General features: G+C 44.8%; 1 protein-coding gene across 11 annotated transcripts in view; it reads left to right on the forward strand.

Annotated features, from left to right (window-relative positions):
- Window positions 1–18,880, forward strand: part of mbnl2 (muscleblind-like splicing regulator 2) — a 53,477-nt gene that overhangs the window by 2,333 nt on the left and 32,264 nt on the right. For 9 of the 11 annotated variants that reach the window (XM_035677642.1, XM_035677645.1, XM_035677638.1 and 6 more), the window contains exon 2: window positions 8,049–8,921. In XM_035677642.1, the coding sequence (XP_035533535.1) occupies window positions 8,748–8,921 (174 nt within the window). In that variant the 5' untranslated portion in view covers window positions 8,049–8,747. Of the gene's footprint in view, window positions 1–3,305; window positions 3,464–5,600; window positions 5,744–8,048; window positions 8,922–18,880 lie in introns of those variants that run through there. The other 2 variants (XM_035677639.1, XM_035677640.1) reach the window with 2 other exon arrangements.

Below are 18,880 nucleotides of genomic sequence, written 5' to 3' on the forward strand. Positions count from 1 at the left end.
AGGGAGGAGGTGGGGGGGTGGGGGGGTTGTATGGACATGGAGGAGTGCCTGCATGCGGGAACAGCCGCAGGGGCTCAAGTTTCCAACCCCAGGTGTCGTTTTGTTGTTTGGATTACATTTAGCCTCCGCTGCCTCGCATGGAGGAACCTCTGCGAATCAGTGACAGACATGGCATCAGACAAGAGGGCCTGATTGTTCCCTCTGAATCAATGTCACTTGGATTAAAAGTCGAAACGAATGGCCTGGCCCCCTACAATTAGGCGCACAGCTTATAAGGGAATTAATTGGTCTCAGTAAAAAGGAGGCTCTTGTTGTTTGGTCGCAGGGTTTGTTGTTGTTGTTGATCATCTCTGGCAGTCGGGTGGATCAAAGTTGGACTAATTGATTCCAGTCTGATTATCTGCCTGTTTCTCACACTGTTTGGGCCATTTGATTACTTATGTGGAGCCTGGAAAAAAACACTTATATAAGTTCATTATCAGCCTTTAAAAATCTTAAATTTCCAGTTACTGTAAGCTGTGAGCATGATATTTCAAATCCCAGAGTCATACTATAGGGGATAAAACAGTAAAGACGACAGTAAAGTAGACTCAGTTCTTTACTGGATACCACAGGCACACTTAAAATCCCTCTAGGAGTATTATAATATCATTATTTTTATTTGTATATACTGAATGCTTTCAGGGTGCTGCCCATGGCCAAAACAACAGCCTGGACCTAAAGTTTCCCTCTAATACAACAGAGATTGCTTAACATATAGCTTCTCAAATCTTTTTTTTTAATCGTAACTTGAATGAAACTTTGGATTTTGGACTGTTGCTCAGACCAAATAAGCAATTTGAAAGTGCTACCTCGGACTCTGAGAACTTGAGATACCGTTAGAGTACAGTAGACTTCCATTGTTGAATACCGCAGGCACACTTCAAATCCCTATAGGAGTATTTTAATAGCATGGCTTTTTTCTATACAGGAGGTTTTGAGGAATGAAACTCCTTTAGGCTGAAATCCCAGTCCTAAACAACTACTTCCAGCTTTTGCCTCGAAGAATAGAAAAAAAATTACTGTTTAAGGTCTGCTAAAATCCTACATTTTTTTTACTTTTGGGACTGATAATGTAGGTGAAAGAGACCTCTAGGTCAGGACAGGAAACTAACTTTATTGTCTTTTGGTTACAGAGCCTGATATATGTCAGAATGTAGGAGCCATTTTAGCAGCTGGATCTTTCACAGTGAAGCAGGAACTTTAAATTATATTTGATTGATCTTGGTTACCTGCCAAACAGACATGTAGTGGAGACAAAGACTGCCAGTTTTCCATTTGTCCAAAAGCTGGTGAATAGGTTTTCATCCAGTCTATAGGAGCTGAGTTTTCATGTGTTTATAGCTTGTAAAGAAAAGGTTACAGTGTGGATTTAGGTATGTGGCCAATAGCAGTAGAGTTTCTCGCTCATATCTTAGTGCCATATTGAACTGTGATGTAAAATACGAGTCAATGGATAGGATTTAACTTGTTTGACTCGCGCCTTGTGCAGCCTGATGTGTTTTTACATCTGGATGTAAATCAAAGTCTTTTTTAGATGGAGATGGATGCGTTTAGAGATTACAAACAGCCAGCAGTTCCATGAGGACTGCTGTTGCCGATCTCATACTTGTGAGCCAAAGTTCCCGAGTTTTTACTGCGATGCTGGAAAGCAGCATTGTTATTGTAGAGGGTGTAACATTGACGTTAATTGACAAAGGAGAAAAAAAAAATCCTTCCTGAGGGCATGCTTTCATCTCTATGACAGCGGGTACACTCATGCAGTCATAACAGCCTGCAGGCAGAATCTGTGGGACTTTTGCTGCACACATATGTGTGTGTTTGTGTGCGCTCTTTGCACTGGAATGTATTACTTGTCGCTGGCCTCACCTGTGGGCTCGTTTTGAGCTTACTGCATTAGAAGGAGGGAAAAGTGTGTGTGTGTGTGTGTAAGAAAGAAGATGGTAGTTTGCGCTTTATAATTTCATCAAGAGGTTTTGGGTTAATGTACTTTTCATAAACTAGCAAGGAACACACTCTTCACCAAATAAGGCTGCCTCATTTCCCAGAGCCGGACATTATTGGCCTGTTGACATACGGTGCATTAGTCCTCCGGCGCTGACAGATTGGAGGCTCGGAGCTTGGGCCTCGTGCCCCCGGGAGGGTGTTCTGTGTCCAGTCAGACATCGGATAACCAGAGAGGGACACCTGGACCGGCAGGTGGCCGGGGTCCAGGCCCCTCCCCTGGGGTTGCATACCTCTCTCCTCCTGATCCTCCCTGTCAGCCAGGACCACAGAGAGAGAGGAGAGGGAGAAGGAGGAATGTGAGGTAAAAAGAAAAAGAAAAAGGGGGGAATAGTGAAGGAGAAAGTTCTGACAGAGAGTTGGAGAGGCTAATTAAACAGGCCACGATCAAACAGAGTGACATTGTTGAGGCTGGGATGAGGATACATTGGACAGAAGAATGAAAGCTGAGGAAAAAAAGATTCCTGTGCAAAACGCTTTTTTTTTCTTTTTTTTTTTAAAGGTTTGTCTTGAGGAGTTTTGCTGCAGTGTGCTGCATACCAGTCGGGGTGGGGAGGAGGGAGGAGAGGGAATGTTTTATCTGCGCGAGGCTGAAAACGAGCGACGAAAGGGGAAGAAAATGTAGAGAGTGTGGGATAAACGCGCAGGACGCCCTGGGAGCTCGCAGCCACGCAGTAACTCCCCTCACTGCAGTTTGCAGCGCAGTAATGGACTTTCTCTTCCGACTCCTGAGGGATAGGCGTTATTATCACAGCAGCTGACTTGCCCCTTCCTCGGAGCAAATGTCAGGAGCTCTTTTTGCCACATGGCCTACGTTTTTTTTCCACTCCCTAGAGAAAAACTTGTCACCGCGCGCTTTGTGCGGCTCCCACAAAGTTTTTTCCTCGTAAATCTCGGTGCGCAAATGTTCCAAATAACAAGGGCGAAGGCAAACGTGGGGTCTGATGTTCCGACACATGTGGACACAAATAGCTGACGGCCCCGAATAAGCTGGAACTCCACAGTTCTAATAAAGCCCCCATCATAATTAACCTTTTGAGTTAGACGGGGCATGGTTGACGTGTCCCTAGCTTTCCGCTGTCCATCTAGATTTAGCTGCGCGCGACGGAGTAGTGGACACCATCGCCTGCGCGGAAAAAGCGAGGGTGGTGTCATACGTCTGGCCGCGGATCAAGGGGAAGTGGGTGTTTTCTATAAAGGAACATCAGTCCAGCCCTTCCTGTTGAGAAAATAATGGGATAAGTCTCAGACAAGCACCAAGTCCTTACTGCAAGACCCTGTCAGCCAGAAATCCCCCCCCCCTCTCTGACTCTTCATGCAAATTGAAGCTCGAGTTGGTATTAAAAGGATTTAGCGGTTGGTAGGTTTTTCAGACATCTTCTGCATGAAAGAGGGAGTCTGATTGCTCTGTGACACGAGGGTGAGTTTGCTGAATCATTCAGCTCTTATGTTTTCAAGTGCTGTAATTTGAAGGATTAGGATTTCCATTCATTTGATTTGTTTCTCTTGATATTCCAATGTACTGGAGCGTTAATCTAACCTAGTATTTTCTGTCCCTGATTGGGGGATATAGAAACTTATCAGAAACAGTTGAAGTAGACAGTGCAAGTACAATTTTGGCATCAGACTGTTAGATGAAGTAAGCTCGGGTATCCTGTTAATCATCATGTTTATCTGAACGGCACTGTTCACCTCTGGCAGCCAACTGTACTGTAATTAGCTGATGCCTTGCCTGGGTCCTGTGGTTAAGCAGTAAACACGTCTGTTTACTGAGTGCAGGGGCTGATATCAATCCCAGACACTAACACACTCCCTTGACGCGCTCATAAAAAAACGGACCAAATGATGGAAAAGGTACATCTGTTCTGTCTTAGGAAACGGGCCACCGATCAGGAGGAAAGCCTATATCACGAGCAGGGGCCATTTGGGTCACCGTGGTTTAGCTAAGGCTATTATGATATGGGGCACACCTTTCTGCTGACTGTGTGAAACGCTTCTCGCGTTGCCTCCGAACAGTAGCTTAGCGCTGCTATAGCCTCTGCTGAGCTCACTCACCCGTCCTTATCGCTAATGGCACTTGATAATATTGAACTGGAGGAGCCGTAGCTTATGCCAAAGACAATTTCATAAGCATCACAGCATCCATAGTATTAAATGCGAATTAGGCTGCAGGGTATAGCCCGGCTCTGATCCCCTCTGGAAGCTGCAAAGGAACAGTTTCGCAAGGCGACGCGCTGGCGATGTCACACCGAAAGCAAGGTTAGGGTTGTTAGGGATAGAGGACATTTTGATAAAACCTGCGCTATAAGCCTCACTCATTTTCCATTACTCACTGGAAACTGAACATTTTCCTCTTTCCCCCCTCCACAACGAGGCCCTCTCTCCACAGCCTTGAAAAACATTGACCACTTGTTCCTCTTGGCCATGCAAATGACCATAGAACGCTGCTCTGCCAGCATAAAATGGTAATAAATGGAAATGCAGCCACTCAGGTACCCAGCTCTCGCGCTCGCCTGTCTCACTCGTTTGTATGGCAACACCTGGCTGATGCCACAGTAAATGTTGTCACAAGGCTCACGACCAGTGGAAACCAGGTAGCTTATCATCTCTGCTGAACAAACACAAGCAGCTAAGATAAACTGCAGCGCACAGCCAGAGCGCACAGATACCAGACTAATGGGTTACATACGTGGTATTCAGAGGTCAAGCCAATGACTTTCACTCGAGACGCCCCGGTCCCGCTGACTCTCATTCAATTAAGCAGACTGACCAAGATAATGCCCCTGCCAGCTGGCCTTAGTAAGCGTCGGTAATCCATAAAGTCTAGTACTGTGGTGCTTTTCTTCACATCTCTGCCCTGCTTTATCAGGTCACCCTGTCTGACTGTTTGTACTGAGGACACAGAGGGGACAAAGCCTTCTCGCAGGGACTCAGGAACTTAAGATAAAACGGATGTAAACAGAGGTGCAGGACTGGGCTCTGCAGACTTTATTTAAAATGTGGTCCAACCTCTCACATTTTGCCCCTGGTAGAAAAAAGTTGTACAGGAGGGCTAATCTCTGAGGTCAAAACACTGGCTGCTGTGTGGTCCCTTCCTACCTGCTGACCATCTGTCCTTCACTCCCCTTACATCAATAGTATTGTGCTTGACGCGCGGCCGCCGAAGCCCGGCGTTAACTCAGCCAGGCTGCGTGTTCTGTAGGTGTAATGCACCAGCAGAAGCTAACTTAGCCTAAGCCAGGCCAGAGGCACGGCGTCCAAGAAAACGTCAAACCAGACAAAACCAAAACTGCGTGCACTGCCTCTGACCTCAGCCGGAGCAATTTTCTTTTTGCTCTTACGATCGGATGTTTTTATACGACAGAGGTCGCAGTTTTCCCGCTAGTTTGCCTTCGATTAGGGGCTTTGGTACGTTTTTAAAGCGTAAGAGGGCTCAGTCGTCTCTGCAAAAGAGAGGCTAACTGAAGGAAACGTCATAATATGTGATGATATCATATTATTAGTAAAGGTCGAATTGACTCTTAAAGTTGTAACTGGCTACTTTTCTATTTAAACAGTGTCTAACCCTCGCTTCACCCTCCCCTCCCACAAAGGAGAGACTCAAGAAAAAACGCAAACGGCCTTTTGAGACAGTGTTTGGATTGTCCGTTCTGGGCTACTGTAGAAGCATGGCGGTTAAACATGGTGGCCTCCTTTAAAGGTAATTTGTGGCATCAATGTCAATGCAGATTTTGGACATAATGACAAACAGTTGCTTGAGCAGTTAAATTCCCCTGGCACATTGCACAAACACACAGTGGGCTCCACAGTATGGGAACAGATATGCGGTCATGTTCCTGCATGATTTTTATCGTACCATCGCCTACATGAGGGTCCCTCTGATCTTCAGTCCGCACCATTTGTTTTGAATATCTTTCATGACAAACATTGTTTGCATGTTGCCCCGTTGAGTCCCACGTGAGCTCTCCAGATGACCTTAAACAATCCTTATCCACACTGTCGGCCTACTTGAGCTCGCAGTGCAGTAAACCTCTGCTTTTTCCACCAAAAATGTCAAAAAATCAGACTCATGGCTGAGTTCCCTAACCACTTTAGCACAACTCGCTCCATGATTTGAGGCCAAGTCATTTCTCAGAGACACGGCGCCGTCGTCCCTTCACACATCCTGACAAAGTAGGTTAGCTTGATCACAGACTTCTTATAGCTTCTAAAAATAAGAAGGGATTAATTGTTAAAGGTCAGATCTGACATGATTCTTACCTGACTTTCTCTTCCGCAGCGATTGGCTCTCTCCCTGGGGAGACGGTGTGAAATTAAATCCTGCCTTGGAGAGTGGAGCTTGGGCGTCAGTACGATCGGGCGCGGAAGCTCCTCATCTCATTTCACATGATCAGCACTAAAGTGGGACAATATGATTAGCTAGACAATGGTCTGGATTCATCGGAACAGTATAGTGTTGGTGGGCAATTTCAAGGGGAAGCATCTTTTCTGCTGCAGCTTTATTAAAGGAAAAATCTACCTGTCTTTGTGACCAACAAAGAAAGAACTCAAGCACAGACCGGGAGATTTCTTCTTTTCGTAAGCTATTTATCATTTTGAATGTATAGGTCTTATCCTTACGGTTATTTTGGCTTTCTTTCTTCAATATTTCAGACTTCAAACAAAACTACAAACAGAATTCAGACCAACGTTGGTGTTTAGGTGTACAGTTCAGCAGGAGAAACGCTCTGTCCCTTACCTAAATCTGACTAGACCTTTATCTGTATGCCAACTGTCTACGGGTTTCTACTGTCCGTGAAGGGAATTTGTGGAGGGATTTCTACTTCCCTTAACAGTAGCATAGATGGTTTGAGTACAAGTCTCAACGCGCCTTCATTAACACCAAGTGGAGCTTGCCATATGCCTTCAGAGGTTGCTTAAGATATTATTTTCATACTATTTAACATTTTCTTGATGTTTGCTCCTGTCTGTTTTCCGTAGACAAGTTTATATATTTAGAACAGCAAAGGGGGGAATCTTTAACCAGAGTTGTTGGTTTTTTACAACCCTTCTCCTCCCTCGGTCTGGTGTCCTCAGCCCCCTTCCCCCTTCCCCCTCCCCCCCCCCCAGTTAACAGAAAAACATTTCCAGATGTACCAAGCAAAGAGCTCCCTGTGCAGTAGCTTAGTAATGGATTTCGTACACTCATGCTAAAGGTCACTTCCTCAGATTGTGGCTCCCCCCAATTGTCTCCCCTCTCTCCTTAGACAACAAACAGACTGAGACTGATGCCTTTACAGGACGAGGCGGAGGGCGGGTGGGAGAGCGCACACACACACATTGCCCTCGTGAATGTAAATTGACAGGCCGGTGTCAATGAGCCGGCATCTAATTTGGACAGCGGGAGAGCAGTGAATACTGCAGGACACTGGGCAGCGTCATAATCGTGTCTAGCACTGGCATATGCATCTGTCTCGGCCCCTCTGTGGCTGCTGGACGGCCGCCCGGAATAGTGCTGCGCTGCGCGGTTTTCTATTGGCTGCACCGTCCCGCCGTGCATGGCTGTACTGGGCGGGTTGAACCCTGGGGCTTTTTTTTTTTTTTTTTTTTCTATCTCCACTCTGACTCGATGCTCTTGTCCACTGTCTCATAGCATGGAGGCTTTTGCCATTCACCGCTTTGTATGCAATATGTTGGAGTGCCTTGTGGGCTTGTAGTCACTCCGTACAATGGCACACAGCAGTGATTGGGGGACTTCAACTCAAGTGGCTTCTGAATAACCTCACAACTGCCTTTTCTCCAGTTCATCAGCCCTGTACCCTTTAGAGCTAACACCCCTCTGGGGCAGCATGCATACAAATCAGCTTGACGTGCATACACAAACACTGTTAACGCCCGTTGAAGCCCATCAGATAAATAGCTGGCCGTCATATTTAGCAAGCCATTTTCTCCCTCTGAAAATAACCTCACCCTGTTTGTTTTGTGTGTCTCTCTTTCTACCTACCTCTGTCTGTTCTCCATTTCAGATCACTGACAGGAAGTGCCTTGTGAGACAACATCCCTACTTGAAGATCCCAGGGCGTTTCTGAAGAGCTTCAGATCTTTCCCTCTGCAGTCGCGACAGGACGTAGCTCAGCGGCAAACACCCCTGACCGGCTGGTTTGTCCTTACCTGTGCTCAGTGTGAATTCACCTCAAGTGAAGAGGTGAAGCTACTGCACTGCTGACCAAGGTGCCAAAGCTCAGAGAGAGTAGGTACTGAGGACCTTTAAACAACCGAAAGCCACAAACTTTGTGTCCTAAACTGTGCCATTGCACCTCAAAATAGCATCACTTTTGCTCCCCGCCATCCACCCTTGCACAGATAATCATCACTCATACAAAGGACATTTCGGGGACATTGGTACAACCAGTAAGGCTTGGCTCCGAGCATGCCCCCTCTGCCTTGTCAGAGGTCTGCACCTGAGACTTACTGATTGATGAACAATTAGCTGTTTGACTGACAAACTCCACGACAGCAGCGCAGTCCCATGCTCTGGTCACAGAGACTTTGCCAGTCCTTTACCTCTACTTTCAGATCATTTATAGCTGCATGTTCCCTCAGTTTTAGTTGTTGTGCGTTTTTCTTTTTTACTGGAAGACTCTGAAACAACTCCTCAGAGGATAGCCTCCTCCTTAAACCAAGTGGCTCCACTCCACCCCAGCTCCACAGCCAGCGCTGCTGACATGGCTCTAAACATTGCCTCGATACGGGACACAAAATGGCTGACCCTGGAAGTGTGCCGGCAGTTTCAGAGAGGGACTTGTTCGCGCAGTGACGAGGAATGCAAATTTGCCCACCCACCCAAAAGCTGCCAGGTGGAGAATGGGAGGGTGATCGCCTGTTTTGACTCGTTAAAGGTAAGGACTTTTAAATACAAGGTGTAAAACTGCTGTGTTCTGTTGGGATTTTAGGAATTTTTCTACTTTCATTCTGTCTTTTTTTTCTCCAGAGCACTAGATACAGACAGATAGAAAATTCTTTACCTATTTGGACCTTTTCTTTAGGTTAATTTGTTGTCATGAATGCGTGGCACACAGGGAACACTGCAGAAATCATAATGGCTTCTTCTCGTTAATTTATCTCTCTTTACACAACCTCGTGGAACTGTCAAAGCAGGTAAAGCAAATATGAATAATTGGATTACATCTCTGCAGTACCGATACAGCATCTGACGTAAAATGCTACAGCTTTGTGGTTCCTAATGGTCGGTGGGTGTAGGTTGTCTGCTCAAATTAGCATGTGTGTCAGGTCTCCATGCTGTGCTGCAGTTAGCAGACCAGCCTGACCTATGCAGCTAAAGGCCAGAGAGGTCTGTTGTCGTGTTCACTGTCACCACAAGTGTGTGTGTGTGTGTGTGTTTGGTTTTTTTATACGGTAAGTTCTTCTAATGTTACCATGCCCTGTCTATCATTTATACTTGTGAGCGAACATCTGATCGCCTTAAGTCATTCCAGGGCTTCTATTCCTGGGTGCATGTCAGCTGTTGCACACAACCAATAAACAACATAAACAGCCAGAGCTCTTTTTGTAATGTTTGGTTCTGACAGATCCAAGAAGGGCTATAGACATTGCATTTTCGTTATGTGGTTAGTAGTCTTTTTTGTCAAATTGAGATAGAATTTTGATTTTATTATGTTAGAATTGTTATTCCATGTTGAAGGATTTAGTTTAATTATTGACCCCCTTATCAAACATTATGTCACTGTTATGTTTTGCTATTTCGTAGTGGTAAAATTGTGGTAAACTAGCTTAACACCAGACACTTTGAAAGTCTCCCCAATTATAACGAGGTCGCTTCACACAAGCCCCCACATGCTGCAAATAAGATGACTGCATCCAAAAGTAGCCCAATATTTTCAAGCTGTGTGGAAAAGAAACAAAAAAAAAAGAAAACAGCTGTGACAATGATAAATAGCTAAAGAAACTAGAGCAGAACACTGGGGCTGTGAGGAGTTTGTGTTTTTGTGTGAACTGTAGCTGCATTTCATATACACAGCAATGCAGTGTGCGGGGAGGGCATGTCACATTGTTCAAGGTTGTGTTCAAGGTCAGCACAAGAGAGAGAGAGAGAGAGAGGAGATTCTTCTGATGTGGTGCATTTCGCTTCACCTGAAAACTGTGGTTTGCAAGCAGTTTCCGAAATGAACACCTGACTTTCCGTTTGGCTAGTAAATCTCGGAAGAAACACTGGCGTTTAAATGTACCAAAATAGCCATGTAGGAAAAAAATATGCTGAGTCTCTACCACGTTTTGGTGTCATTTACAGGCGTGCTACTTCTGTCCTCGTTCTCGAGCACTCCTAGTTTACTGTACAGCACATCAGCTACTCACTTGCTACTGGTCTGCTGCTTCATGGACCACGCAAAGAAGAGGTGTGGATTTGTCTCAAGAGAAGGTTTAAGTTAATTAAAATGATTAAGCATCCGAAAGGTTTACAAAACCTTAAAACTGACTTTTATGTTTGATCCCTAAGTACATTTAAAGGACCAGTATGTAGGGTTCAGTAGCATGTAGCGGTGAAGTTGCAGTGCAGCGCCATATCTAAAGCCAGTGTTTGGGTTTGTCCATTCTGGGCTATTGTAAAAAAAACATGGTGATTCATTAGGTTGCCTCCATAGAAGAGGACTCACTCCCTCTGTAGATACAGAAAGAGCCAAGGTAGCGAGAAACACACATTTTTATTTCCAGGTGATTGTACACTATTGACAACATACCATGAATTCATTATTTTGGCCTGTAAAAAATGTCCTTTCTCAGTGTATTTTTTCATCTACCACTCCCCTTGAGTCAAAAAGTTAATTTTGGACCCTATGTGCCCTCCTGAAATGCACAGCAAGCTTTCCACATTTCCAAATTTTTCATATACTATTCAAATACATCAAGATCTTCCGAGTGTGTAAAAGCCCTCTTCATTACAAGCTGCTCATGTCAATTATTTATTTGACACTGAAAACAAGCCGCCTTTACGGTGCTATCAGCTGTTTTCTTGGCTAAGACTTAGCTCATGGTAAGGCTCGCTGAGTTATTGCTCGCAGTCAGTCACTGAGTGACATTCCTTCCCAGCTGCCAGGTTGTGCGAGCTGTCATGCCGTTATGGTTTAATGAGGGAACAGCTGACAGCCAATCGGGATCGATTTGTCGCTGCACCATGCGAGGGAAGGCCTGACACGGATCCTTTGCACATGAAATGATTTTGCTGTTACTTGAAAACATAGACCAGTCATCCCTGACTGAGGAAACTAAATGACCGGAGCGCTCAACCTCATATTAGTGTCACCCCTCATTTAGACGATTCTCAATGACCTTTCCTCTACAAAGAATGGCTTTGAGGCAGTCCATTGGCAATTCATGCATTATCTGTACTTCACTGTACAGAATGATAGAAAAGCCTACACATGCAGCGTGCACTCAAGATGTCTCTCAGAGGCAGCTGTCAAGACTAGAAGAATTAGAGGTTACTTGTCCTGTAACCTCAGTTCTCCGATGACATGAACGAGGCATCTCACTATGAGGAGTGCTCTCTCATTATTACGCTCAAAAGCCTCTATATGAGTACTTTTGTCATTACTGGCAGTGCGGGCTACAGGTCTGCTCCATCCTTTTCATCCAACTCTTTGTATCTCTGGATCTCAGAGGGCAACGGGGTCATCTCCCTTGTCTGACACAAGGTGTTTTGACACTCCTTTGAAGGATTTGAAAAGAGGGTCCCTGCTAGCCTCCAGTGCATCACCATGGCAACTTGTCAGCTGTTGTCAGCCTCATCCGTCATCATCGTCCATTTCATCTCCTTAGCTGCCGCCGGACGTGTGGACGACTTGATGTAATATGTGGACATCAGGTCCTTGTGCGAAAGGCTGGCCTGGTGGGCTGTGGTGTTCAGTGGCAGGCAGCACACTCTTTTAAAGTGCACGGTGTATAGTAGACGTTTCTCCATTTCCTTCTTAAGCCAGGCACCTAGCTTAGCAGTGTGCCTTGATGTGAAGTGTCATGGCTTCCAGTCGGTACAGGATCGGATACGGATATAGAGGCTTTTGAGGATATTGCTCCTGCATGGCTCTTTTTTTGTTCTAATATCCTGTACGTCACACAAGCATCCTAGGAACACGGGAATATGTGTTACATCTACCGTCTGGGCTCCATGGCTGTGTCCCTACCTCTATTATAATGTTGTTAATCTAGGAATTTTGCTGCTGTCATTTTAGGCTGCTCTGGGAAAGCCCATCAGCTAAAAGCCTAGTGCAACTAAATAGATAAATGTACAGGCAGCTCTATCTCTAATTGCAGCCACTCTTTCTCTTTCTCTCTCGCTCTCCCCCTCTTTTCACCATACAACCCAGTGACAGAACGAGAATACAGGATTCTCTGTACTTTTTAACTCCGACTCGCCCCCTCTCTCCCAAAGACTTTCCTCGTGACAGCTAAGAGAATGAATGCTTTATTATGCATTAGGAAATGTGTTTCGCTCCACGGCAGGCTAAATTTCCACCCCATTACGCCCGTATCGTCTTGCTGGGTCTTCTCATCCGATAGGGTTATCATGCCAGGGGGGTGTGCTGCCAGGCGTGACTTGGCCGATGATCAGAAGGGTCCTTTTCATAAACACATGAAAGGTACGGCTCAGGAGAGGAGTAGAGTAGGAGGTGTAACTCTGTTGTTGCACTTGTCAGGCAGCGGTATGCAAGCATGCCAACTCAGTGGAGAATTTGACTGCTCTGGTTCTTGTTTTCAGAGTTGGTAAAAAGTGTCTCCTTCGCAGTGAACGCCCCTAAATTTCCACTCAAAATTTGCAGCCTATTCACAAATAAAAGAATTTGTTTTCTTTGCACCAAGGGTTATTTTAGATGTATTTTGACATCATTTGGCCTTGAATTTACTCGATGTTTGGGCTGCGCCACATTTGAAAAACGTTCTTTCAGATGATAATAAGTAAATTATTGGTGTGTGTGACTGGCAAGCTCTCGGCAATCACCTTCTGCAACGCAGCTTTTGAAAGGTATTATTAATTTTAAACACAGTGCAGTGGGAATAGTCAGATAGGTTGCTGTCACTGCTTGTGGCAAGAAATAGAGAAAAGTACCTGATGTATTTTTGCTGGGTATAAATTACATTTGATAACATAATTCAGTTATTGCTCCTGTGTGTGTGTGCGTGTGTGTGCGCGCGCCCATCCACCCTTATCGATGAGCCCTGGAGAACAACCGGGCCTTTCAGATTTCTGATCAGGCAGTGAGGTCACCAGACCAGGGGCAGGGGCTGATACATGCAAAGGATAGGGACGGGTGTAGCGGGGGTTTGGGAGCATCAACGGTGGCCACTAACACAAGTTCCATTCATCTGAGGCAGAGGAACGACCTGGGAAAACAACAGCAAGATCAAATCAAATCAAATCCAAGTTTATTTGTAATATGCCGCTTTACATATAGCTCCGAAGGTACCCAAGTGTTTACAAAGCAAAGGCATAAAACAATTACAATAACACATACATAACATACAGATAACAATTAAAAGTGCTGTAGTGGTGCAGGCGCTGCATGGGCATTTAAAAGTCCTTCCCAGAATATGGCCTAGAGTGTTAGCAGAACAGAAGGAAGGTACACCGCTAAGAAAGAGTATGAGACTGCCCTCCCCATGAATTGAATGCTAATTTAAAAATCATTTAAAATAAATTAAAAAATTTAAAAAAAGATCTTTTGCATTTTCTGTTAGTGAGCTTTGCATGGGACGAGTGACGATGAGGAATCATCCTTCCTGCTGGGTTTGCTCCTGCTCTCTCAGTCATAAAGCTTGCAGCGTCCCGACTCCACTCCGCTGCTCTCAGCATTTCTAGTGTAATGTCTAGGGGACTATTTTTTGTCCTCCTGCTCTACACTGTCTGCTTTAGAAATAGTATCTCTATGCTGCATTTGTCATCACTCAAAATAGGACACGCTGCTTTATCTCTGTCCAGCTAAAGCTGTGTGAATACAGCTTTGGTTAGTAGACATGATATAGCTTACCAGGTATCATCCATTACCATCGAGAGATGACATGAACATTTGACTATGGTGACCTCCTCCACAAGGAGCAGCAGTGGGAACACTTTTTTTCATTCATACATGTTTAGATTTCCGGGCCTGTTGAGCCTGTTACAGTTCAGCTCTTTGAATCCAGTGTTGTCCAAATCAGTAGTGCTGCCATGTTTATTTTTTGACTTTCCCATACATCTGAGTTTTGTATCTGCTGTATCTTTTGAATTAGGAAAATGACATGCAAACTAAACATGTGCAGACAGGTTTGGTGGCTGCCAGGCACAATGTGGCATTTTAATATCTAGTTAGAATGCAAATCGTAGGTGTTTAAACAGTGTGGTAACACAAAATTTTCCCTAGATCACCGTTAGTTAATCAAACAGACGGACATGTTAAAGCCATATGGTTACGACACTGGTGCTACAGCTCAGTTCTGTGAAGGCATGTGTAATAACTAATATCTCACCATTAAAATGCTGCTGCACATCATTTTGAGCCAAAAGTAAAATCAATCACTTCACTACAACTGTATTCACCTTCAGCTGGTGAACACGACATAGCTTTTCAGAAATCATCCATTTCCATTGAGACATGGCAGGAAAATTTGACAGTGGTGACCTCCACACGAGTGTGAATAGAAAATGTTCAGATGTGTCAGCAGTTTCTTATTCACGTTAGATTTTTAACATGGCTATGGAGCCCGCCACAGGTCAGCTCTTTAAATCCTCTGAAGGTCTCAATCTGTTCCACTGAGAGAGTGAAATATCAGTCATATCTGGGCCAAACACTCCTTCCTCACAACTTTTAACATCATTAATTGAAGAAGGTGATAGATAATCAATACAGGCAGCATCAGAAATGATGTTATGGTTGAAGCCATTTCCTTTAAAGGACGGTGAAATTGCAGATTTCAACCTACTGAACACTGCTCGTCCTTCCAAGCGTGTAGGAGAAACTACGGTGACCGCCAAAAAATCTGAAAGGCCCCATCGAGAGCCAGTGTTTGGTTTGTCCCATCTCAAATGTTACACGCTGGACCTTTAAGCTCTTTGATACTTGTTGCATTTGGACCATGGGAACCATGACACAGTGGTGGTGGTGGTGGGGATGAGGGGGGGCGCAGGAAATGAGCGAGAATACCTACCTTAATGGAGCAAATGCAATCACACCAGTCATGTGATGATGTCACATTGGCCGTGCCTCGAACAGTAGCTTTTTGTTGATGCTTATTTCTCTGCTTTTCCACTTCTTTCCCTTCAGCGCTGTCTCTGACCATGCTGACTGGGTTGTATTTCTTCCCTCTGCAGTAAAAAAAAAAAAACTGTTCATGTCCAGGGCGTTTGTCTCAATTTATGTTTTCAACTGCTTGTCATTGCACAAATATGACATAACACACGTAGGCAGATTTTAAATGAAGCAGAAAATAAGACCGAAAATAAGCAGCTCACGGAGAGATTGTCATTTTAATAGCTATTTGTCTGTACTGTGGAGTGTTTTTGGACAAGTCAGGGTGCCATCTTTGTAAAACACAAGGTCCTCAAGCATTTACATGAGAGATCAGATGCCTGATAACAAGGTCCGTTCAGATTCTCTTTTCGACCAGTCAGATTTTTACCAGGTGACCTGCACGCCTGACTGAGCTTCAATAGCCTCAGAGGCGGGGGATAGTCTGGTGCATCCTGGCGCTATCGTGTTTCGTCAAGTCGCGGTTTTCCAAAAGAAAGTGGCGAAGCAGGAGAAACAATAGAAGCTACTTTCAGGTGTGCGGTGTGTTTTCTCATTTGTGTCACTCGCCGCAGCCCCCCTGGGGGTGAGGTGCCCTGGTTTCCCTCACTTGGTAAGAACATCTTAATCCGGACTCTGCTTCAAAAGACAAGTGGTTGTTTTTTTGGGGGGGGGGTTGGATGGGGGCGTGGGATGGCTGAGACTGGTAAATAAAGAAGCGAGAGAACATGGCCGAGAAGGGAAGGTGTTAATTTTTGAATGGCCAGGAGAATAAAAGGAAGGGAAGTGATTCAACCCGAGTGAAGAAGTAGGTGACAGGTCTAGCCAGGCAGGGAAGCAGAGCAACATTTCTCAACCGATTATTAAAGATCGTTTTTAAGATTCAGTGGGAAAGTGCCTGTGACCTTGATGTAATCTGTTACTCCATAGCTACCGATCCAGACAAACCAGACAGTAAAATTTAAACGCTACACTTTTTTTTTTTTAAGTTTAGAGAATCCCCTGACTTAACTGTAACTTCCTCCCTCTGGGCTTATTGCATTTGCATGTTTTTGGGGATCTTTATGAAGCTTCAGTGAACATGAACTTTATGCCCATGGCCTCAGCCCCCCTCGCCTCTCTTGTTTTAAAAGATGGGCTCGGCTGCATTCCTCAGCGTAATCCTCTCGAACTGGGCCACACCCTGGGCAGAGCAAACATGTGGAGGGGGAATGCATGCAGCCCAGCGGGAGTCGGTGTTCCCCCAGGGTCATTCACACAGACACAATGAGGCACTGACTTGAGCCTAACGTGGGGCTGCAGTGGACCCGTCATTGCTTTGATGAGACCCCCACCGCTACCGTTCCTTAAACAGGCCTCCTCGTACGCAGATACATGCACGCACACTCGCTGTCTTCCCAGTGTAAACCAAGCCAAATTTCATTTGATCCATGTGATTTCACTCCCTACGCTCCACAGCCCCAGTCGAGCTGATCTGAAGGAAAAAAAAGTTCCCAAGATTGGAGGAGATAAGAGGGAGGGAGGAAGAAGTCAGATCAGCTCACTGTTAATGTCTCATGACCCAGGTCCAGTTAGTCAGGGAAACCTATGTAGTGAAGGGCTCACTGGAATGTTTGTGTAAAGAAAAGCATTGGGATCACCATTAAACTCAGGGATAAACCAGTGTGACAACACGGTTTGTAATAGATGCACTCGAGCCATATAGAACGCTGTGATTACTGGTAGTAGTTCTTATTCTTTCTCTTTCAAACTTTCCCTTTCACATTCAGTATTTATTATTCCTTATCAGTCATTCACAGGGAATGTCTCCATCAGATCAACACGTAAGTCTTCCATGTCCATTTCACTTTATCTTGATCCATTTTCCATCTTCCTGTGATGTAACATGTCATGTTAGTGTCATCAGTTCTTACAATTCAGCTTTATTTGGGATAAATATTTACAAAGGTTATTGATCTCGCTCCATACTTACAGCACTGCGCTGTTGTTGATCAGAGGAGTTGATACAGTAGGGTACACACTGGCATTTTAATTGGGCCACTGCGCTGACCCACATCTGTGTGTGTGTGTGTGAGTGCTGCGATCCCTACATTTCACTGTTTCCCTCTGGGTCTAGCTGCAGAACTGGACGAAGCCAACTATAGACGCTAGTATTCTCAGAATATTCAGACATTACAGGAAATGGGTAATATGCAGTGCTACTGTATACTCTATTTTTGTCTGAAAATCCTGTATGAAATCTTGTCCTCTAGGAACAGATTTTGGTAAAGATGTTGCCCTTTAATGTGGGCAGCCAAACTAAAAATAAAACGCAGAGACAACTCAGAAAAGCTGGGTAAGTGGTACATGTGAAGGCAGTTTTGTGTCTCATATCAAGCGAGAATATTCCAGACATCAGAAAGAGGAAATAGAGCAGCATTTATTTCGCTTTATGAAACCAAGTATTAAAAAAAGAAAATAATTCCTTTTATATGTTCAAAAGTATGCGTTACCTCTCCCATACTACTAATAATGATATCAAAGTAACTACATTAGTTATAGAACAGCAGCCCTTTGTATTCAGGCTTTCAATGTAGCGCTCGGAGACACAGTTGCAGTTTTATAATGCGACTCAGGCCTCACATATGTAGGGTGACCTCCCCACTCTCTACACCACTCTGCTCGGTGTACTAGAACTTGAACTCCATTACATCTTCTCTATGAAACGGAGAATGTATGGCACTAGCGTTGGTCATGTCAGATCGAATAGGAGGTGTTCGTCACCCAAGTGAGCCGCCTGCAACATGATGGAGAGACTGAGCACCGAAAATCTGCCCATCTGTTGTACCAGTGTCTCACCTGGTCTCAATCCACCCACTGCCTGTGACTCATCCTCTTTTTCCATCTCTCTCTGCTGCCCACAGTGCAGTGATAAAGTACTAGATTCTCTGCATTTCTCTTTTTCTCTCTGCAAAAAAAAATAAAAATACAGCAAATTAAATCAGCACTGCAGAATCAATGCCATCCTCACATTTGGTTATTTCAAAGCCAGCTGGACTCAAACTCCCTTACCGCTGCAGTAGTCGATGCCGTTGTGAGCACCTCTGCAGTAAAGCTGAAGGGAGATCTATGGCGAGTCGGGGCAGGAGGCTTGCTGCGCGCTTGACCTTTAGTATTGGTGTCATTAATTATTGATACGTCGTTTCATCATCAGAGACAGACTCAGGTTGTCCCAATCTAATTCCTACTGAGAGCAGCGTTTATTTGTCTGCTTTGTTCTCATGCGATTCCATTTAAAAATCTGTATCATCCTTGAAAAATAGCTTCAGCCTAGTGGGTTTTATTTTTTTTCCTGGAAAGGCCAAAGATGCCTACTGCCAGCCACAGTATGTTCCCTGTATTGCCGGTATACTGAAGCATATGGCGTTTTCTGTGGCCCGCATTAAAAACAAAAATGAATCGTTGCTCAGGAAATGTGTTTCACTGCTCCCCCCAGGCTTCTTTTAATTCTCCTCTCATTATAAAACGGACAAACTTACAAAGACACAGCGCTAAGATGCTCCTCAATTTCCACCCAGCCAACCTCAGCTCACACACACACACAC

Source organism: Morone saxatilis, unplaced genomic scaffold (assembly GCF_004916995.1).
Source record: "Morone saxatilis isolate NCDOM2014 unplaced genomic scaffold, NCSU_SB_2.0 Contig6, whole genome shotgun sequence".
Lineage (NCBI taxonomy): Eukaryota > Metazoa > Chordata > Actinopteri > Moronidae > Morone > Morone saxatilis.